General features: G+C 42.4%; 2 protein-coding genes across 7 annotated transcripts in view; both read right to left on the bottom strand.

Moving 5' to 3' along the window:
* Nucleotides 1–4,872, bottom strand: part of tex264a (testis expressed 264, ER-phagy receptor a) — a 53,829-nt gene extending 48,957 nt beyond the window's left edge. The window contains exon 1 of the mRNA XM_053869363.1: nucleotides 4,375–4,872. Within this exon, the coding sequence (XP_053725338.1) occupies nucleotides 4,375–4,632 (258 nt within the window). The 5' untranslated portion in view covers nucleotides 4,633–4,872. The remainder of the gene's footprint in view (nucleotides 1–4,374) is intronic.
* Nucleotides 4,873–5,751: 879 nt separating this feature from the next.
* On the bottom strand, nucleotides 5,752–22,288 carry fancd2 (FA complementation group D2). Of its 6 annotated transcripts, XM_053869360.1 has the most exons (45): nucleotides 21,973–22,288; nucleotides 21,785–21,881; nucleotides 20,948–21,011; nucleotides 20,641–20,772; nucleotides 20,302–20,369; nucleotides 20,124–20,230; nucleotides 19,967–20,027; nucleotides 19,814–19,866; nucleotides 19,253–19,331; nucleotides 19,051–19,175; nucleotides 18,886–18,973; nucleotides 18,701–18,805; nucleotides 18,205–18,305; nucleotides 17,994–18,102; nucleotides 17,879–17,914; nucleotides 16,984–17,130; nucleotides 16,780–16,914; nucleotides 16,575–16,706; nucleotides 16,333–16,437; nucleotides 16,138–16,247; nucleotides 16,013–16,067; nucleotides 15,020–15,139; nucleotides 14,849–14,922; nucleotides 14,630–14,773; nucleotides 14,165–14,268; nucleotides 12,644–12,759; nucleotides 12,457–12,565; nucleotides 12,274–12,372; nucleotides 12,113–12,210; nucleotides 11,889–12,050; nucleotides 11,716–11,832; nucleotides 10,796–10,924; nucleotides 10,604–10,722; nucleotides 10,418–10,528; nucleotides 10,123–10,253; nucleotides 9,938–10,037; nucleotides 9,683–9,805; nucleotides 9,518–9,611; nucleotides 9,196–9,267; nucleotides 9,078–9,116; nucleotides 8,931–9,005; nucleotides 8,125–8,199; nucleotides 7,729–7,875; nucleotides 7,575–7,673; nucleotides 5,753–6,994 (listed from the first exon to the last, which is right to left on the bottom strand). In XM_053869360.1, the coding sequence occupies exons 2-45, from the start codon at nucleotides 21,794–21,796 to the stop codon at nucleotides 6,917–6,919; spliced, it is 4,359 nt and encodes a 1,452-aa protein (XP_053725335.1). In that variant the 5' UTR covers nucleotides 21,797–21,881; nucleotides 21,973–22,288; the 3' UTR covers nucleotides 5,753–6,916. The 6 variants fall into 6 exon arrangements, with proteins under 6 accessions (XP_053725331.1, XP_053725334.1, XP_053725335.1 ...); XM_053869356.1 differs by lacking the exons at nucleotides 21,785–21,881; nucleotides 21,973–22,288 and adding an exon at nucleotides 21,208–21,267 and having other exon boundaries at nucleotides 5,752–6,994; XM_053869359.1 differs by lacking the exons at nucleotides 21,785–21,881; nucleotides 21,973–22,288 and adding an exon at nucleotides 21,208–21,267 and having other exon boundaries at nucleotides 5,752–6,994; nucleotides 11,716–11,826.
* Between the last annotated feature and the right edge of the window lie 328 nt (nucleotides 22,289–22,616).

Raw genomic sequence — 22,616 nt, 5'->3', positions numbered from 1 at the left:
AGATGGAAATGGAGAGGATGCGAGGTGAGCGGGTTTACATTGCCTGCCGCAAATCTGCGCGTGTCTCCAACGCAGGGCCTCAGTGAAGCACGTAAATGCCACCTAGGCAACAAAAGGACATCCGTCTTGGCACTCAGATTGTTTACTGTTAGCACAGACACGCCCACCGGCCTCCACCGCCCGGTATCGTGACGAAGGCCCCTCCGTTATACACCCTCCAGCTGCAACCAAGAAGCGGAAAATGTCGCAATAAACTAAGTTTAAAGGGTCGGCATCCACTTGACTAAGCCTGATATCACAGCAACAGTGAGCAAAAATGTTTAATTCCTCAGGGTCTCTGTGGCAAACAGTGGAGTCTCGCAAGCTCGCGTGTGCATGAATGAGCAACGACAGGAACCACTTCCACACGCTTGCTTCCTTTCAGACTTCTAACCTTTAACTGAGACCACTGAACTCACACAGCTGCATCCTCCTCCTCTGACGGGAAAAGGGCCGCAGTCAGCATTATATACTAGTTAGGCCTGGTGGAGTCCAGACAGTCAAGGAGCAACAACTCCAGTGGATAAAACAATGAATTGATCAACGTGCTGGTCAGAATGAAGAGGTGGAGACAGGTGGCGGGAGCCCAACGCTCTACAGTCCTGACCCCGGGGTCAAGGGCAGGACAGAGCAGAGCCTTCCACCGTGCATCAGACCAACAGAGGAAATCACAGAAGGAGAGTCAAGTCTGTGGAAATTATGTAAAAAAAAAAAGTAAATCATTACAGACATGCATTACACGTCGCCATTACAAGTGAATCAGGGTTTAGTAAAATAGAGTTTTTGACAGTCCCATACTCATCTTTGAAGACGTTCGGTAGAAGTGACACGCAGGCGGGTCTTCGGATTACAAACGCCGGTGCTGCCATCTAGTGGCCGCAACAATAAAGTTTGCTGACTAGACAGGGAGACACACTTGATGCTGTTGTACCGTCAAATATACGTAGAAATGAACCGACAATCGTACTTTAAAAGCACATTTCTATCAGTCCCGGACACCCTGGACGACGCTCTAGGCAAATGCTTTATTACACCGTATGTTCTTCCAGTCATGAGTCAGAGGAGTGAGGACGTAAACCGCCTGGAATATCTGTGTGAACGCAGTTCCGCTGAGACAACCTTTTCATGGCTTCTCCTCAAGCCGACTCACCACGGAGTTTTAATAGGAGCCCGCAGGGCCTCCAGCCACACTTTCCCACTGGATGACTCACAGTCTGCCTCTGCACAAAGGAGGCCATTTAAAAAAGTTATGGAAAAACTGGTCCGGATCAGCAGAAGACAGAGGACACAGCTGCTCTCTGTATCACAGCGAAGCGCTGACACTATCCTGAGGAAGATGATCTAGTTTCTTATTTAACACGTTTTTCTTCACAGATCACTTTGCAGCTTGATGATGACAAATCTGCTTCTGGTCATGCTGCTCTCTTGACTTCCACCTGATGGAGACGTTATATCTGTGCGGAGAATGAAGGTGATTCTTGGGTAGAACTACGCAAAAACAAACAAGTGCAGACTCAATTCGTAAATCCACCCACCCTGTTCTCAGGTGACAAGACACGAAACCAAACCGTTGATCCTTCACATTAACCACAAACCTTTCTTTAAAAAAAAAACAACAAGCCATTCAAAGCCGTTTCCTGACATCATCACCAAACCAAAGACTTATTGAAACACAACTGAGCTTGTAGCGTGCTGTGTTCGGATGATTCATACGGTCATAAGTTGGATACCAGAGGGTAAGAAAACTGAGGTCGAATCATGGGAGACAATAGACTTGACCTCATGCTTACACACTTTTCTTCATCCCACTGATAGTCCTCTTTAGTTGGGACTATGTTTTTATCTAGGTTTATCATGAATTCATTGCAATAATTACATTTCAATATTTGACACCGGAATGATCAAATTTAAAAGTCTTTACACACAATCTTTCTTTCTGTAAAGTGAAATTTCCCGTCCATTCAGTCTCCCTCACCGTGGAAGTTTTGCTCATGGAATGCCATTGTGTAATGTAGCACACAGAATAATGTCCCCCATAAAGAGAACAGAAGATGAATGCGGCTTATTATTTACATCAACTCATTATCTTTTATTTGACTAATGAATTATATTACATTCACTGTTGTATTTTATCACACAGTATAATATAAGTCCCCATTAAGTGTTCATAAAACATGAATCTCAAGAGCAGATTCTTCCTCTACATATTCATATTGTCGGCTAAAAAGAGTTTTGTAACACAGATGAGTAACACCTGGAGTTCTAGTCAAACACCTGGAGTTCTTCTATGAGTGACAGCTACGATGCCTCCTTAATGTGATGGAAGAAGTAAAAAATGAACAGGAAAACTACACTACACAGCGAGCAGGTTTGTCAGTATTATATGGATACAAGCCTTTAGCACACAACGCCACGCCTGCAGCTGGAGTGGAATATTTCTGATGTTGACATAAGATCCGCCTTTATGCTGAGCATATCACAGAAAACCACCCCACATTTAGATGATGTGTCACTCAAAATACAGTAGAAGCCAATTGGAACAGCCACAGTTGCTGTTGCAACTGTTCATCTGCTGCTGGTAGCTAGAATGTTAAAAATGTCTGAGTCAGCAGGAGCCTGGGAAACGTTCCACTTCACAACAGATCTGATGTGGACAAAACAGAGGTGGCGATAGTTTGGCAGTGCAACAGGGCTTAGATGAGGAAGCAGCATGAAGAGTTTTACCCTGCAGGTTCATTTGAGCATGGACTGTGGCTCAGGCTGAGCGAGTTCTCTCCATTTTAAACTTCTAATACGGTGACCACAGCTGCTAAAGCTATTGCCCGTTTTCTCGAGTCACAGAACAGAGGTTCTTCTTTTAGGTTTTACCTAAGAAAAAGTCACTTCAGAGAGTCGTTTTCGTTCGTGCAGAACTAAACCTGCGGTGGTTCAGCCTGACTTCCTTCATGCTTCAGTGATGATGCGGTAATAAGCCATTTTAGTTCAAACCAGATCCAAGTCAGATGCCAACAAGTGATGAAACGCCCAGGAGCCACAGATGAGAGGGGGAAATATCAACAGTGCAACGTGGCATTGAACAGCTGACTGGTTTCATCATCCAGCCTCAGTCTGAGCAGACGGCGGCTTTCCTGAGCGGTCGGGCCTTTAAAGAGGCAGACGACGGCGGCTCTGAGCGTAATGTCCAGTGTTCCACATTAAAGTGAGAACTGATGATCATATTCCTCAAAACCTTTGAAATGAGAGGATTAAATCACTTAAAAAACCTCTGTGCGACTGCTCTTCTACAGCTCCAGAATAGGTTCATATTAGGTTTCAAGGCAGACTGATTCACTTTGGCCACATGCTACATGCTGTAAAGTAAAAATAAAAATGGTGCGACACGTTGTTCCTGCACACAATAAAGCCAGCCCACTCCCTCACTCCTCAGCTGCTCGGCTGACAGCTACTCATGAACAGAACTGAGAGCCAAAGCAAAAACCGCTCCTGCAGGCACTGGCTCTCCATCTACCTGGAAATGTGGAAACTCATCTGCTTCCACGGGGTCGTGGAGGGACAGAGTCTATCCCAGCTAGCTGGGGCAAGAAGCAGTAAACAGCCTGGAGAACCACTCAGACGTGAAGACCACTTTTTCTGCACAACTACCATATACCATAATTACCGCCAACACTTTTGACTTTGTTCTCGCAAGTGAGACTGGTTTCCTTATCTTACACCATTTATTTTCCTACAAACATGCACCAACGCGAAAGAGTTTTTGGTTCCATACCACTAGAAAATACTCCGACCAAACCCCAACTTACAGGCAACTACTCTACATATAAATCTAATCCACATGTAGACACAACAATCTCACAGGGCACAGAAGAACCTGCTCTGACGCTACTGGATTCAAGCACTGAAATAAGATTCATTAAAACACAAGCAGCGCGATTGCTGCCTATATCATTTCTGTGCAGTTTGTTTGCTGTTCACAGGAATTTCCATAATAAGTGGAAGTAATGTCACTTTAAAACAGTATCTGCGCTCCATCTGAGACTGTAACCTCAGATTTTAATGTCCTCAGCTCTTCAGGAGGAAAAGTTGACCAGTTCCAGGTGAGAGTCTCAAACTCTTCAGCGTGTCCTGGGTGGGCCCCAGGGCCTCCTCCCGGTTGGAGATGCTCACTTTTTTTGTGCCCTTTGGCCCCTTGCTTGTAAATGAGGGACCACCATCACAGCCCGCACTGCTCCACGCACAAAAGTGTCATGTAAATGTCATATCTTATCAGGAAACACCGAGCGACAAAGTACACCGAGTTTTGAGGTCATGCCACGGGGTCACGCGGGGTCATCTCACCTGCTTGGGGTCATCGTAGAAGACGCCGATGGTTTTCTGCTGGGGCGCAATGCTGCAGGCTTCCGTGAAGGTTGCGCCACAATCCTTGTAGGACCCTTCACGGAACTTGTAAGCGATGGTGACATTCTTGATTGGAGGTGGTCCAGTTTTGATGTCCACGTCAGCCAGGAGCCCCGAGTAAATGAAGAAGCCCCCGAGAGTCAGCAGCAAACACACCAGCAGGACGACGATGAGCAGAAGCAGAATTAAATCTGACATGGTGAGGCAATGTCAAAGTACTTGGAACCAGCTAACAAGTCGAAGTATCCCCCACGAGGTCAGAGACGCCGGTGGTGTTGTAAATGTTAATGTTCTCTAGGATTTTATTACCACAAAAAGCCGACAGAGAAAAGGAGAAGCTCGTTCAAGTTGTCAGAGAAAACGGTTTGTTTACTGTAACAGTCGACTCACTTCCGGGATGGACCATTCGTATCTGGAAGAGGGGTGCAGTGGGCAGGTCCATGTCTTTATCAATCACTGGTAGCGGCAACACTTTTCATGATGATCGTTTGGTGAAGTAAACATGAAAAGGTTTGTATTGTCGCGCTATTACAAACCTACATGTTGAGTAAAGTCAATTCCGTTAGTGCCAAGAGCGCGGCCCACCCCTCTTTCATTGCGCTGCGTTGACTGACAACAGTCCGAGAACACAAACCCGTGAGGTCTGTGATTTATTTTGTCTTATTCGGTGTGACGTCAAGAGGACTTGCGCATCTTTTCACACCAAGTGTTCGATTCATGTATCATGTGGAGAGAGCAGTGTTTACTGCCGGTGCCCATGTATCTCACTCCAGTATTAAGTGTATATGCATTTGACTCGGGACTGTTACAAAAATAAAGAAAAAGAAAACGGTGTTCTAAAAAGCACTTTTTAGAAGTTCAGTTATTGCTGTGATTGTACTTGGTCAGATAAACACGTGTTTGTCAACAGCCAGTTGCTATAAGCGCGTTAACTGGGGGATAAATGAGTTCAAAAATAAGGTATAATCTGGATGTTTATTCCATTGTGTCTGGCGACTGTTCCACTAATAACACTCAACTCACCTGGACTCACCTCATCACTTTTTCTCTTCAAATATAAAGTGTAGATCGTATAAACTTAGTAGTAGTAGTAATAATAATAAAACAATTTCAATCTCAAGAAGTCAGAACTCATGAATAATGTTGAATATATTATGTTGTGCTGAAAATATTAAGGGTAAAAAAAAACTATCAGTATAGGAATGAAATGCCTTTAAAGAGAACAATAACTACAAAGCAAATGCCTGTACAAGCAATACAACACTATATTAAAGTAAATTAGAATGTGTGTCATATCGTACAGTTATTAAAGTAAAGTGTTTCATTCATTTTGGCGGCTCTTAGATTGATGCTAGATTGCAGAGGATGGTTTTTATTTTTAACGAAATGCTCCATAGATTGCATTACTGAGCAGCATTAAGTCATTGTTGGTCAAAGCGCCTCTCTCTGTTTGGACAATGACATTGCATGGAGGTACGCATTGCCTCTCTGCCTTCCTAGTTGCTGTTCGATTGCCTTTCTAGTGTTGCCACCTTGCTGACATCACTGAGCTCAGCAGTAAATCTCCCCTCGGTCTTCGTGACTGAAAACAATAAATGTGACTTGAAACCCCTTCAATAATCATCTCCATTTCTGATCTGATTTTACCCAGAGCATTGTCACTTTTTTGTGTTAACAGTTATTCGCAGAATTTTAGGACCTGAACGTAGTAGCGACTGAAGACGTTACTCATTGAAGTAATTAAATGAACAAGAACACATTTAATACAAACAGAATTATGACCACGGTTGATGTTTCTGTGTGTCCTTCTGTTGCATAATTGTTTTCACAGATATTTTAATGCCGACAATGGCAACAAAATAGACTTGTTTACTCGCGAACCGACTTGTGAAACACTTACGCAACAGTTGGAAACATCTGAATCCTAACTGATGCAACACGGTGAACATTAGCTCGACGGCCTAACCTGAAACATTTCTCATATCTATAAAGCAAATCCAGGAGACGCTGCAGAGCGAAGGCTTTAATGTGTTCATGTAACTCAGCATCAAAGAGCAGAGGGGGTTTATCAAGAGATCGCTCTAATCACAGCTGCTACTTTCCCTCAGCTTTACTTGGAACAAAGACCTCAGTGTTCAGTCTTGGGCAACAAATTCACCAGAATGTTGTTTTTGTCAAGAGAATCTCATTGTAAGGAAAAGAACAGGAGCGAGTCAAATCAATTACAGAATTTGCTTGTAGTTTTCACTTGCAAATGGGCAGATCATATCCGTGTCCATATCTCATATGTGAGCGTGTACATGTACCAGGGCTGTGAGCTGAAAGCTGCTACGACATTGTCATCTTTTTTTTCAGTAATTGAATTAATAGTTTGAGTTTACTTAAAATGAAATGATGTACTGCTTTAAAATCCAGCCATTGACTGCGTCAACATTATTGAACCTTTATAAATCTCAAGACAACCTTTGTGTCTCTGACAGTGTCAGTCAGAGTCATCAGATGAATCCAGTGCACCATCTGCCTCTTCGGTCACCCGGTTGTTTCCGTCAGCGTCACTGTCCTGGGCCAGCAGGAGAGAAAGACATGAATTAAAACGGCCTTTTTCACACGCTCAGGGATCCCACCTACCCCCCCAAAAAATAAAGAAAAAAAAATGAAGGGAAAACTCGAGAAAATGATTCCACCTGCTGTCCACTAATCATTAGCTGGACACAGACCAGTTATCTTATCAGCCCTACTGTTAGCGCTGAACCTAAAGCAACCTGCACTGAAGTTCATTGACCAAAGAGCAGAGGCAGTACGACAATGTATAGTACGTTGACTAAACTACGCTTGTGCCAAAAACTATTTTCCCCATTATGAAACTGCCTCAGCAGCATTGCACATTAACCCATCATCTAATGCGTAGAAGGCAAAACATCCGATGAAAAAGGCATTAATGGAAAGCACAAACAAAATCCAGCTAAAACAATAATGACTTCCTCATGTGACTCACTAAAGATGGCACTTTATTTTCCATTTTGTCCAATTTAGCCAAGTGTGTCATGTATTCACAGTTGCATTGACATTAGAAGACTGTTTCCGTCTCTCCCATTTGTTCGACTGTCATACTCTGCAACCAACATAACACTGGCGACTACCTCGTCCTCTGACTGATCCTGAGCAGGAATTGCAGGTCGGCCTTCCTCATCCTCTTCCTCATCGCTTGCTTGTGCACTCTGGGAAAGAATCTCCTCTCCCTACAGGACAAAAGGTTCATGAGTCCAGGACCAAAACTGAAGCAAAAATGCTGACCTTCAGGTTGCGATTCTTGAGGTTGCCCATCCAAAATGCCTCCTGGCAGTTGTTGAGGGTCAGCATGGCCTTCACTCTGTAAATGAATAGCTCCAGACTTTTCTTCAAAGCTGGCACATGGTTGGTCAGGCTGGTGTCCTGGTGAATCTGTGTGATACATCATGAGGTTATTTTCGGGCCATTACTCCCCTCATTCAAGCCCTGCCTGTTTAGCTCGTGACATTTCAACCTTTCTGTTCCCATTTCAGGTGTTTAAAGATGAAAACCCTCAGCTAATATTGTTTATTTATCTGTAAATATTTTGACTGTTAGAATGGCACTGGTCAGTTCAACAGAATTATCTTCAGGCACGTTTTTTCACGTAATTTCCCGGTTCCTGAAGCAGACATTCCTTACCTTAGAATGTCCACACAAGTGATGCAGCTGCCTGGTGCTGAGCTGGAAGGTCTTCAGCAAACTTTGGATGTCCTCCTGAGAGGCAAATGAAATGAAAAAACTGTGAGTGACATCAAAAAAAAAAACATGGTTGCAGTCCATGACAGGTCTATCTGTGTCAGAAATAAACAAAACTTGGGGCAAAAAGCATTTAAAACGTACAAATAAACGAAGAAAATATAACAATTACAAACAAGAAACGTGCACTCAGCAGCACCAAGAGGTGCAGCACAAACCACCGTTACTCCTGATGCACTTATTATATGAAACATCAAAGTGCTCATGAATGAATCCAAACATACAAAGTGCACGTGGCAAACTGGAGCTAGATTTGGATATTTTGTAGCACAGTCTAAGCTAAAAGCATCAGCAGCTTTTCATCCGAGGAAGCGGGTCAAAGCCTCCAAGTTTCGATATTTGAGGCAGCGCTCGCACTGGTGGGTTTGCTACACCGCATCCTGCCACTGTTACAAAAAAGGGCTCTGAAGTAATTTCATCAGATTTCACTAGAAACAAGATGGCTGGTACGAGAGGCATAACTGGGTATCATCATGTTAGAGAGAGTTATCTGTGCCCCACCAGTGCGATGCATGGTCCCATCCATCAGAGCTGCTGGCAGTGACTGGGTTTCAAAATGACCAATGAAACACAAACTGCCAATGCTGAAGGGACTGCTGAATTAGTTTTTTTGCCACCAAGGTCAAAACTAAAACATCCTACTATAGTAATTACACAAGCCTGCCTGATGTAAAAGCACATTATTGTACCTTGTGTCTTTTGAAACTGTAGTCAAGCAACGGCATTCCCAATTTCAGGAACGACTCCAGAAAGAGACGGCCATACTGCGAAAGAAAACACTCGGTAAAACAACATCTACTGAGAAGAAGAAACATTCACAGTCACAGCAAATATACCTTGAGGCACACATTAAGCACCGGCCTCGAGTCAAAGACCTGCGAGGTGAAGTCAGAGAGTATTTAGGGGGGTGGATGATCCAAACAGCTTCATCATGGCGGATAGCTGTAGACGTACCTTCACTAAGTTGACCAGGACATGAAAATCTCTGACGGCTATGTTCCAGGTGAGCAGCTTCTCACTCTGAACCTAGAGGAACAGATGAAAACATTTGGAGGAACACACACTAAAGATATCCTGAATGACCTTTGACTCACGAGGAAAAAAACAAATTTACAAACTTCTTTACTATTAAACAATTTTTTAACTTGTGTTTGTATTTGCAAGTTTGTCAATGTGTTTTCAGAGTTTGTAAATTTGCTTTGCACCAACTCCAGGAATTGTTTTGAGACTGCACAAATTAAAAAAAATCCAACTGTTATGACCTCTAGTGGCAGACCTGAGGGGTGTCACTTATTTTTCCTGGAGGGATCTTGCGGACTGCTTTATCCAGCTCTGCCATCAAGACCTTGTAGAATACTAGGAAGGTTTGTCTGTAAGGACATAAACAATGACAACTGCGAAACAACCACTGTAGTGATGATGATGAAAATGAATACTCAACCTGCTGAGAGTCGGCCAGGTCGTGGAGCTCTCGTCTTTCGAAGCGTTAATAATCTCAGAAATTCCTTCCCCAGAAATCTCCTCTATGGCATTCATGACATCTTCGACATGTTCCAGGTAGGTGCTGAATACAGTGGAAACATTAAGGATGTCCTCATCAGACAGTTCACAGCAGTTTGCAGACACAGTGTCCGTCTGAAGTTTAGCTACTCCAACACAACTGAACAACAACACATGGTTAACACTCAGAACATACCTCAGAACAGCATGTAGTGCTTCATTGAACTTGTTCCCTCGCTCCTTCTCCCCACTGGGCGTCACCCAAGCTTGGCTCAGGAAACTCTGCGCAAGAGACGCTTGGCAAAACACAGCAACAATCATCATATCAGTCCAAGTTAGACAGTCAAAACATGGATTCACATTTAACAATCCAGGACTTACCAAGTTGCAATCTGAAGGAGGCAGGGCTTCCTCCTTTCTCAGAGACAGTAGACAGAAGCTGGGAGAGGCACACTGCCGTGCTCAGGTTCGGGATGGTGTCGCGGAAGTTCAACAGGTACTCAAAGCTGTGTCTAATGCAGGAGAACAATGATACATTTATAAAAAGACACATTATACAAGACACTTTTTTTTAATCATCCACACCGTTTTACCACGTGTAAGAGCCAGCAGCACATATCATTAGTGAGCTTCACTTAAATATTTCATCTCCCATCTGATCGCTTCCAGTACTCACTTCACAAGCTGCTCCAGATTTGGCTCAGCACTTCTCTCTTTTATCCTGCCAGCTAGAACAGCCAGAGCCTTCTTAAGTAAGCCCCGCTGCCCTGGGTGGCTGAAGCCAGACCTATAAACCAGTAGTGCTGCGAATAAGCCATTGCTTAACTGAGAAAATAAATAAATGTGTAGCACTTTTCCTCACCAACTGAAAGAGGTATTTAGGACCTGAAGGAGCAGCTGGTAGGCTGAAGACATCAGCTTGTGTTCTTCAACATCCGTGGCAGGTCCATCAACGACACCGTTGTTTTCTGACAACAGCGTCTGCAGCCAAAATGTTCACAGACAAAGCAGATCATGAAAAACCGTCAGGTTTTTGGTTTTGTTTTTTTTTTACCTGAAAGAAATTGTGGCAATTTTCCAGATGTGAGCAAAGAGCTGGCAGCAGCTGAACGCAGAAAGAAGCGATATCCTTGGTACTGCGCTGCTGCAGGTGGGAGAAGCCAATACTTCTGTCGACCCGAGCCTGAATAGCAAATTATTAAATAAGCAGATTAATTGAAAAACCATGGATTTTTTTTATGCAATGCAAAAATGGACATCTAAAAACAAGAGGAAGACACTCAAAGTCCGAGTCAACCAGTGAAACTATCTGCCCATGCAGCAAGATCATTTCACTTGACAAGATTTCTTGAATTAAGATCAGCATATCTGGGATTGAGATGTAGCCACGGGGCCGTAAAATGAGAAAACAATGTGGATTTTAAGTTGCTATTACTTAAACTGTAACTTTGGCAACCCAGGAATCAGTTTAGTATACTAGATTTAAGCACAAAACATCAGAAAATAAAGAGGATTTTGCTCAGATTCTAACTTTTAACAGCCACAAAATGGGTCAAATGTTTGATGGGTGGGGTGGTTTATGGCAGCGATGCAAAATATCATACCAGTTATGAACACAACAGTTATTTACTTTATTTTAAGATTGCCTGTCTATTACAGACAAAAAGACAAGGCTGGGCTTGAAAACACCAAGTAATTCAGGCTTAATCCAAGATCATTTTTATCATGTTAAGAACCACATTATTTGCAGTGTGTATCACTTACTTTGTGAGTGAACGCCCGATATGTGTCCAACAGAGAGCTCATTTAACCTAACACTTTTAACTAATCACTGAACTCAACTTATCCTTGTTTAGAGAGTGTTCAGCGGCAAACTGGGCCACATGGATGTGTGGTGCTGCAACATCCTTGCCTTCATTTTTACCAAGTTCCGTACAAAGCATCTCTATTCCCATCACTGTGTTTAGCAATCACCTTGAGGAAGGGGACTCTTTTGGCAGGAGTGGCAGTCAGACAGAACTCCAGTTTTCGTAGCATATCGTCCAGCAAGAAGACCAGTTCAGCAGGACCCAGAAGCACATCTTCCTGCACCTGTGCGATTGTCGATGAGTGTATGATCCTGACTCTTCCTTGTGGGTGCTTTGTACCTTTGTGTGAAGCTCAGAATCCAACACAGATCGTGACAGCAGGCCACACTGCAGCACACTGAGAACCTCCATGTCAAGTTCCCTAAAGAACTGCCGGTACGGTCCCATGTTGACTACTTGCTTGTTCTCCTTCTCTTTCTCGTTCCCTTTCTCGCAGGGTTCCTGCAAGAGAAAAACTTAACTGACGTCTTGTGAACCAGAAGTCAAGAGCAGTGGGGTCTCACCAGCTGGTGACTGTCCTCCACCTCCATTTCCTCTTCAAGCTGAGAAGTGCTTCCAGAAGTGTTTTTAGGCGAGGCCTTCCTCTTCCTCCCTCGTCCATCTTCAAATCATTTCATACTTGTTTTAATCTTGAAAACATCAGTGCTCTGCAGTGCACACTTGCCTTTCTTGGCCTTGCTAGCAGGAAGAGATGAATTCGGTAAAATGATGTCACTGCTGTCACCATCAAAGTTGGCCACCGGCGGAATAAAGCCAGGAATGCCTGGAGCAGCATCAGCATTTTGTTTCATCTTTTTCACTGAAGGAGAGTGGGAATGCAATTGCCCATGACCTGTAAACATCTCACCAAGCAAAGCTTTTTCCAGGAGCGTCTGGAGATACGTGATGTTCTGCAGACGTGTGATCACTTTCATTTTCATCTCAGTTTCCTTTTGTCGACAGAAGGCGTTCACCACCTAAGAAAACAGTGGGTTACTGCATTTCCTATTGATCTGTGACCTGAGGATGAGATGATTGAAATTCAGCGCAGTAACCTCTCTGAACCAGTTGATGGTATGAAACAGCAAGGCACAGGTAAACTCTCTTTCTGACTTCGACAGGCTCTCCATTTTGTCGACAACATCCATGTCCATTAAGATCAGTGGGCAGCCTGTAGAGCAAAAACATATTAGAGCCTGTGGAACTGTATGTAAATATGAAAAAGGAAATGAAGACCGCAAGCCTGTTTGGGAAAGTTGTCTTGGTCGGAGTGACAAATTCTTAATTCCAGAGACTGAAACAACTCTCATTAACAGACATAAAGCCCCAAACCATGATGCTTAATTCATCTTCCAATTATTGCCTTAAGTATCTCTCAGTCAATTATTGCGGTGATTTTAGGCAAACTAATTTTAATTCACACTTCAGGGCTGCAGTCTGCCCCCCCCAACTTAATCACTTCTCGGCTTTCATCAGCCAAGCTGCAAAGCCAAGACAAATAAATCATTTAAACAGCAGAGGAGACCTGTTCAGTTGACATCTGTGTCATATTGAGCAGCAACCGTCGGCCAGTCCATCCTCAAGATGACACACAGAACAGGTGTTGGCCCAGTGGCACATCCACGCCTCTCCAAAACTGAATTTGATACATTCTTTGAATACGTTCTAAGCAGAGAAACATTTGAACTTGACTTTTTCAATTTCTGATGAATTCTAAATCTTGACAGTGTTCAAACACATACTAGCCAGTTATACAAGATGTAGAAATGAAGTCTGTCACTTGGAGGACCTTTAGTCAGTTACACTTGATAGTTAGCACAGAATCTGATACAGTTACAGTGATGGAGGTATTTCAAGGTTGCACTGTTAAAACATACTTTCCCATCATGTTCCTGGTGTCAAAACAAGCGATTGTAATATACAAGGTTGTAACAACACACCTACAGTCAAACATCTGGGGTTTGAACTGTGATGTTTGGTTTCTCTTCATTACAGTTATATATCTACAGTATACTACACATCTGTTTCTCCATTGTGGTTGTCAACAGCATCAATCAGATCAGATGACAGATCGATTATATGATGAACGCAGAGGATCTCATGTTGGAGCCAACATACTAACAGTTGAAGAACGTTGTCACTATTTACAAAGGTTATCGTGTGATGTGCAATCTCTATCAACTCAAGGGAAAACATATCTTATTTCTGTGTAACGCTACTTCACACTAAAAGCCAGAGTGAACCACAAACCAAAGCGACTTCCACCCGCCTACAAAGTCACGTTAGTAAGTAGGCCAACCAGCAGTGGGCCAGGTCTTTAGTCAGAGGAAATTCAACATGAGGGCTTGGAGAGGCAGAATCGTAGCACTTCATTTATATTGGATTTTTATTTCAACTTCAACGCACTGAAGTCACAACCCAGTCCCCTCGAACTGATCACATTCCCCACCTTGTGACTGCGCCTCTATATCATCTTAACATGTGACTCAGACACGTATGGCAAACCTAGGGAGACTCATGTATAATATATATCAATAAAAATGACCCACGGAAACCATGGACCGATGGACTCTCACCCAACAAGGCGTCAATTTCCTCCAGGTCTCCCTGGTGCTGCTTTTCCTCACACAGACGTAGCAGCCGGAAAAAAGGGGACAGACAGAGAGGCGAGACTCTCCTGCTAAGACAAAATGTAAGTGTTAAAAACCCAAAGTTCCTTATACGATTATGATAAATGACAAAAATGTTTTGATCAATACTACAGGTATCCAATAATAGGTAGCACTTTTGACTGGGGAACACATATCAGCTATTCATAAGCTAATTATTTGCTTATTTATTTTCATAATCAGTAATTGTTTTGTTGAGAGTGACCTTTCAGAGGCCATTCCAAGTCAATAAATACGCTTAAGGTGCTAATCAGTACGCCACAATTTGGGGCTAATATGCTGCTAAAACACATAAATAAGTAGTTTATTAATGTAATATATGTTCCCCAGTCTTAAGGGTGACCCAATTATTTTATGAGTTTAGTTACTGACTTTTTTTCCGTCCTCTTCTCACTCTGCTGCTCGGCTTTCATCTGAATGTCTCGAGTGAGAAGTGGCAGCAGGTTTATGGCGATGCCACCTTGACTATCATCTTCATCCAGGTTATACATCACCTTGGCAGGAAATGGGAAGGACCTTAAAAAAATAAAGCTCAAATAAATATCTCACCCTGAATGAGGAGTTCTCTGTCACCACGTGTCTGGAACTAACCCTGAGATTTCAGGCCCAAGATCCACGACAAAGTCATCCTGGAAGCTATCCAGAACACTGAGTGCAATCTTTTCCTGTAGACCGAAAAAGTAAATGAAAGGTTTGCTGTGGCAAGGAAACAACGTATGCAGAGGTAAGGATCACTCATCTAAATCCATTTTTAACACTTACTTGGACTTGTCGGTCTAGGTCACAGGTCAGTATCAGGTTTGCCAGCTCATCATAATACAGAGCCGAAGCTTCAGGTGAACTTTCACTGCTGGAGTGAACCAAATCTAACAGGGCAGACACCTGAGGATTTCAAATACGTTCAGAAACAAAGCCAAAGCTCTCTCCAGACAATCAGAGGTATAGAGTCAGTCAAGTACAAAAACCACGTGGTCTGTTTGGATGGAAAAAATAAATGAAAGGAGTGTTTCAAAGATATTAAAAGATAAGAATCCAAGTTCATAAAACTAGTACTGATTGATAAAACCATTATACGACACATTAATATTGGTAAAGTAAAGTACATATTCATTTCATATTATGCAATCACATTGTTATGCCATATGTTTCAGCCAAAAAAATGAATAGAATTAATGATAGTGATGACAAAATTAAGTTAGTAGTAGTATATTAATATTGATTGATATTGCTATTACATCAACAACATGAAAGAGAAATTTTAAAAAGCATGAAATTGTTACGTACAATATCCAATACGATGAGAAAATAACATGATGATAGATGCTGAGAATAAAAAAGGGAGTAAAATGACAGCAAATTTAATGCTAATTTAAACTGTGGAAAATAGTCTTAAAGGGCGATTACTGGACGGGAGCGTGGTAATGAGAAGAACGACTTACGTTTGAGGAAAATATGGGGAGATTTTGATCCAGTATCAGGTTGTAGCATTTTATACATCAATCGCTACTCGATAATGAATATAAAATTTGATTTATATGCAACGACATTAAAAAAAAATGTGGTACTTGGTCAGTCACGTTGCAACAAAGCCCTTGTTAGTATATCAAAACCCCAAAAGCAGGATCTACCTCTGTCATGTGACTTCATTATTTTATCAATCTTCCATCATTAAAAGCAGCCAATAACCCGCTCCACTTTGGTCAAGACAATTCATTTCACAAACGTCTCATTTCTATCATCTTGCTTCCAACACACCTGTCTGACTGTGTCTGGCGATAAAGCCCCTTTTTGAGTCCCCTTCTCTTTTTGCCTGTAACGGGACACACATCATGACAGATTAGTGACAGGCTTTATGTAAGCAGCCCAGTACCAGCCTTCACCTGAGGGTCCCCATGCTGCCCACAATCATAACAGCACCAATGATACCAATGCGCTTGTACTTGGGGACGGTGCTGGAGAGCTGTTTCCGGATCACGATGTGCATGTCATCCTGTAGGGCAGCGCAGCAGCCAGTTTAATGAGCGTCATATGAAAAAAGAAACATCACTGGACCTAATAAAGCTTAGATTATACACCTGGATATGAGATCCCTGTTGTTCCCCAAAAGCTAATCGGCTTAGAAGGTGGAACAGCGTGCGGATCTGCTGCGGGGTGAGGTTGTCCATGTAGTCTAATATTCCCTGTGTGATGAAGACAAACCCTCGTAGTGAAACTGAGTGAAGAGTCAAACGTGTAATAGCATATCAGATTAAGTACATTGCTTTCACTGTACGGTAAAAAATACATTTCTGAGGTCACCACGTAAAGACCAGCCTACCTTGACAAAAACAACATAAGACGCCATGTCAGAGGGCTTGTCTGTGACCAGGCCGCAGAGTAGCTCCAGAGCCATGTCCACCTCACTGGCCACTCCACTGCACACATGGGTCACCAGAGAACCCACCACCTCCTGTAAATCAGCACAAATCAGACATGTGGATCTGATAAAGCAAAACATGTTTCCGAAATATCTCAATCACTACCTGCTGGCAGTATGAATCAAAGGTACAAAAGGAGTGTCGATACATCAGACCACCAAAGGGGCCCACACAAGGATCGGGTGAGCGCAGCAAGCTCTGAGCCAGAGCCAGGATGGAGGGAAAGTACGCACGCAGGACCTGCAGAACAAGCAGAGGTTGAACAGACAAACAACATATTTAAACTCAACCCAAGTAACTCGGACCCACCGTGGCATTGTTCTTGAACGTCTTCTGGAGCAAGCCCTCTAGGATTAACCCAGTCCGAACTTTGACTTTCAGCAATCGCTCTGCTCCCTTCCGGCTCTGGTTGGCATTGGTGGAGTGAAGGATGAAGAGCACCAGCAGATCTATGACCTTGATCGGCAAGAGGCTCATCAGTGATCAGAAAGGAAGGTCGCCTTCAGTTTGAATCATGAAAGCTACGATCTATGAACCCAACTTGTTCATATATTTCCTGTTAGTCCTGTCCTAGCCAAAATGTTTTTGTTACTCATTACTTTAATTCCAAATTCAGATGTTTTAAGTAATGCAGCTGCCATGTGAATCACTCATAGTACAACCTTTAAGTAGTAGTTCCTGTGAATGTTCTTTTGTTGTATGGAAAAAAAAAAACCTAGTATAAAAACCTTTGAAATCCAATGAAGAATAAAGTAGGGATGGCACAAACAAGAATGAATACAAAATATTTTTAAAAAAGTGTTTCATTTTAAAGCAACAAGCCGAGAGAGAGATTTTGATGGTTACACTTTGGTCAGTAGTGCCGTGTAAAGAAGTAGGTATGACCTTTGAACTTGATAGTCAGATCATCCACTCTATCGTTGTGGCACTTGACCGTAATTCCTCGATTCTTCAATTGATATCAGTTGTTTTTCACACTTGTTTGCATGCATTTTTATCAACATGTTATTAACTCATAGAGTCACATAGACTGAGCTATGTGAGGGTGAGGCTTATCTGGTGTTATTTACGTATTGTATGGCAACACTGTAACAGTTTGGCCATCTCCACGGAGCGTATGCCTAAACAAACTTTTGAGGATTAGACACAGCAGTGGTGCATCACAGAATGAAGTGACAAAAACTTGTAAGTGAGAAGCACTCACCTTGTGGTCTTCTGCTTCCTCGACAGACTCGATTGCCTTTGAAAAAGAAAATGAAGAAATGAAAATAACAAGTGGGAAAAAAAAAGTTCAAGAATTTGTTAAAAATATGTGACACCTTGATCCATGCCTCGGATGTGGATTTCTGGAATCGCACTGCTGACTTGATGGCGTCTACTAACAGCGCAACTACATCTTGGCTGCCATCAGTGTTGAACTGTGAGGAACTGGTCCGGAACCAAGACGATGACACATTCACCAATGAGATCACGATTCCAATCAGCCTTATCTTAAGAGTAAATGTTAGTCTCATCCTCCTGTTATCTTACCCTTGAGCTGCTTTGCCCTTCAGTTTGTTTTGGGATGCTTGCAAGCCTGGGGGGAGCACACACTCATCCAGCTGTAGCTTCTTACGCAGATTAGCTACCACCTGACCACAGAGAAAACGACAAACTAAAATCACCAACTGAACAGTTTTACAACCATCATTCCAAAAATCATATGAATTTTAAACAACTACTGGATATCATTTATTTACTACTGCAGATAATTTACATGAAGTTAACCATATAAAAAACATCAATAATGAGAAATAAAAACAAATAAACGCATTAGACATTTTATTTGTATCATTTATTATTTCACTATTTCAAATGGGGCTTCTGATTAATGCTGTTGTATATCTACTGTAGAACATTTGTGTAGTAACTACCACATATTGTGCAGCTAAAAATGACAGGAATAACAAGGGAGTGCTTCTAATTCCCTAAAATAGACAGCTGCCAGACAAGAAGGTTGGCACCTTCATATATGGAAAAACCTCACCTCAAATGCGTCGGAAGATGAGAGTGAGTGCAGAATGAACTTCACCACCACAGGAAGATCTTGCAGTCGAACAGCAGACAAAGTGGCCATAACAGATTCACGAACCTAAAATCAATATTGCTTCACTTAACTGATTGATTTTCAGGAAGAACTACAGAAACAATTTGCATTTGAGGGTCAGCTACCTCAGTGAGTAACAATGAACTGAGGCTCAGGCTGGAGAGCGCATCAAGGATGGGGACAGTCAGCTGTGTGTTCTCCTTCAGCAAAACACTGCAAACACAAGGGGCTGAGACACAGGAGCAGACGGCACATGATCAACAGCAAAGCAGCAGATAAAACAAACATACTTGAGCTCTCTCGCAATATCATTGTGCTGAGAATCTTCCAGAATTTCAGGCAGACTGGTGATTATGTCACACTGCACGTCCACTGGAGCCACGGAGAGTAGCTCCATCAGCTTGGCGGCCAGTTGCTGTCAAGAGAGCCGGAGTCAATGAGAACAGCCCAGGTTGACTAGTAAGTATCATGATGTCATCATGTGATGACTACCTTGCTGTCCATCACTCGGTCCAGCCATTTCAGTTGGTTTATAATTATACGGGGAATGCTGAGACCCAAATCACCAGTACTGAAGAAACAAAATCCATTAGCATATAGCACAACACGCTGTCAAATCAGAACACACACAGTTGCATGTTTCTCATGCCTTACAGGAGACTGAGGAACTCAATGAAGCCCAGGCTTTATCTGGCGGTCAATCCATGGTACAAATATTGCAACAAAGACTAAGTCATAATCAGCACAACATTTAAGCCTAAAACACTCCAATTTCAGGCACAAGTAAATTAAAATATAATTTTGAGAGTTGGTCTGAATAAACAAAAACTTAGATAGAAGCAACAGAATCTCAATAAATATTGGCTACTCATAAGTCCAAATCGAGTCCAATAAGCCATTACGGCAGCAACATAATACAATATGGCATTTTTGGGAAGCATCGCACACATGGGATGTACTGTTGTCCTCAGTCGACATATTAGCCACAGTAATGCAGCACATGTTCATGTTGTGGCTGAGAAAATTAATTTAAATTGACTCAGGAATACGTACCCATCAAGCATAAACTCCGGGATTTTCTCAAGTAAAGTGTTTATGATCAGAGTCTGGATGAAATAAACAAATGTTTATGTTAAATATGGCAGAATAAGGAAGGCATTTTCATCTGTTTTTCAAGGTTGTCATGTAATGAGAGGTCAAACATACCTGTAACAACTCGATGCCTAAAAGCATGCGAAGCAGACTCTCCTGAAAGGAGCTGACACAACTGCAACAAAAACAAACATGAAAGTGATGTGTCCTTGGTACAAGTTCACTGTAGTTGAGCACAAACACGAAACAGACAGCTTTTTTAAACCCTCACCTTGACTCTCCATCCGGCAATCGTGGAGCACACGGGAGGAGACAGTTTCTGAACCTCTCCAGGTCCTCGATGTAAGACTCCAATCCCGAAATAAATTCTTGAATTATCTGAACGGTGTTAAAAACAGGTAGCTCAAGTTTCTTTAGTAGGTTGATTAAAATACAATTTCAATACTCACACCAGGGTACCGCGGACTCTTTTGTAGTTTTTGCTGGATCCTTTTTTGCAAAATAACTTGGTCCACAGCTGCAGATACAAATGAACCGTTTTACATTACAAGGTCACCCATGTTTAAAAATGTGAGGAACAAAAGAACACAGAGAGAGAGCAGGCAGGGAGGAACAGGTGGAGACAGGTGACAGGTCATTTGTGAGAGGAGAAAATCACTGCTGTGGCAGAGAGTAGCTCTGATTTAAAGATGCTCAGGTTCACGAGGAAGTACACGATTTCAAAGGGACAGTTCATGTGGTCAAGTTGGGTCACAAAGCTTGGGAGGCGGTGAGACCTGACAACTCACAAATCTCATTGGGCGTCCCTCCTTGCTTCAGCGTGACACCAGCCTCTCGGAGAAAAGAGGCAAAAACACCGCCCACTGTTTCCTCTGGGGCATCTTTGGTCTGTCGAGCAGTGGCACGACTCTTCTTTGGCTCTGGAAATGCACAATACACATCTCTGTCAGTGCAAATATTTAAGATAACCACCACATATGTGTGAACTGTGACGTGGACAGAAGCATTTATTTAACGTCTATTTCTTGAAGGAGTTGTGATGTCTGTTGATCTGGAGAGGGGGGGGAACACAAGTAAAGCTCTCATTTAACTTACTGGTGGCTAAGGCGGTTGCTGGGTCCTCGTTAGCTGCAGACGAACGCTTCTTTTTTCGCATCATCTGGTTTAACAGGTGAGAGAAGGAGGCAAGAAACACCAACGTTAGCACGCAGGTCAGTACACTCCTACTGTGAACAGGTACAGAACACGAATCACGAGTTCAATACACTTTGCTACACAAAAAAGATGTCGTCACAGTGGGGTGACTTGGCCCACAGCGGTAAAGTAAAGACAGAACAGTCGGTTCCACAGTCAACCTTTCGCTCATTCGAGGTCCCGCTGTCCAACATTACAAAACACAATTCCGCGCCAATGAACCGCTGTCGTCACCAAGGAACCGTCTGCAACTTCAGTGACGCATAGTCGAATGAAAGCCATTTAAATGTGAGAAGTTCCTCGCAGTTAATAAGAGTTTATGATTAATCATCGCTTAAATTGTAATATTTGACTCTCGGGTGTATTTTATACGATGTGTCTGACAGATTTATATTATTCTGTAATGCGGTTCAGGAGTTGCAGTCGGGCTCTAAGTGAGGCGTCAGCGGATAGTTTGTTTCTTTGACAGAGATATAGTTACTGGGCGGTGTATGAGACTTGTTGTGAAGGTGGCCTTAACGTGACACGCCGCACTATTAAACGAACACGCTCATGTGTGTTTTTAAGTGCGCAGTCGTAACAAAGAATAAGGTGTTGACAAAGCTGCGTCGCGGCTTCAGCGCAGCCCAGGTTTTTACTTATATCACAACCACCAAAAAAAACACATAATTACACTGATCAACCCAAGAACGCAAAGTGGTTTGATTTAGGAGAAACTTTTTTAAACGGTTCTTTTACCCAACGTGTCATGAGGATGACTTGATCTCCAACTTCCTTCGCTGACTGCAGCAGTAGGTGTTTCACAAGGCGCCAGCAAATCTTATAAAGGACATTCCTATGTAGCAGAGAGGGGTGTTTTTCAAAGAGAAACCTCTCTGAAGGTCCTTTAAACCAACTTTATCATCATTGATGTAACTTCTTATGACCTTTATTGTCCAACAGATGAGCTGTTTCGGAGCCACCCGCTCATTTCACGTGTCCTGCAAGAGTTGGAAATAATCAGAGTTGGGCCAAAAAATAAATGCAACTGTAATTTGAAGTGCATGAAATCCTAGATCACTTCCGAAACCACCCTGATAATGTAGCGCGCACAGACCAAAAACAGCTGCTCCAGTCAGGTGCAGTTGAAAGGTGATAAGTACCATTTCATCACAAACCGCTGAGATGCCAAAATCAACTTTCAATAATGAAATTCATTCTGTTTAGACTGTGAGAAACTTAATCGAGCATAGATTTTGTTTGTAACTACATGTCTTGGTTCCTCGAATGATGGAGTTTGTTAATAATAATATAATATAATATAATATAATATAATATAATATAATATAATATAATATAATATAATATAATATAATATAATATAATATTTTAAATAAAGTTACATATCTTATGTGACACAATGTTTATTATGATTATTTATTAATTATTTAAGACGATCAAAGCTGACATACATGTATAACTTAAGCAGAATAACGGAGGCTACCAATCTAGATTGTTTGGTTTTAAAAATTAAAGTGAACTTCTCAGTCATTCAGGCTCGTTCAGCGCCTCGTTGAAACGAAGACGTGAG

This window comes from Synchiropus splendidus, chromosome 6 (assembly GCF_027744825.2).
Source record: "Synchiropus splendidus isolate RoL2022-P1 chromosome 6, RoL_Sspl_1.0, whole genome shotgun sequence".
In the NCBI taxonomy this organism is placed as follows: domain Eukaryota; kingdom Metazoa; phylum Chordata; class Actinopteri; order Syngnathiformes; family Callionymidae; genus Synchiropus; species Synchiropus splendidus.
Note: the sequence above shows the minus strand (reverse complement) of the source record. Positions and strands in the feature narration are given on the sequence as shown.

Coding starts and splice junctions, on each gene's coding strand:
- fancd2 (XM_053869356.1), bottom strand. CDS start 21,240: ATGTTGGACAGCGGGACCTCGAATGAGCGAAAG. Junction 20,231..20,301: donor AGAGTCCGCGGTACCCTGGT/GTGAGTATTGAA, acceptor AACACCGTTCAG/ATAATTCAAGAATTTATTTC. Junction 14,269..14,629: donor GAGAAGAGGACGGAAAAAAA/GTCAGTAACTAA, acceptor ATTTTGTCTTAG/CAGGAGAGTCTCGCCTCTCT.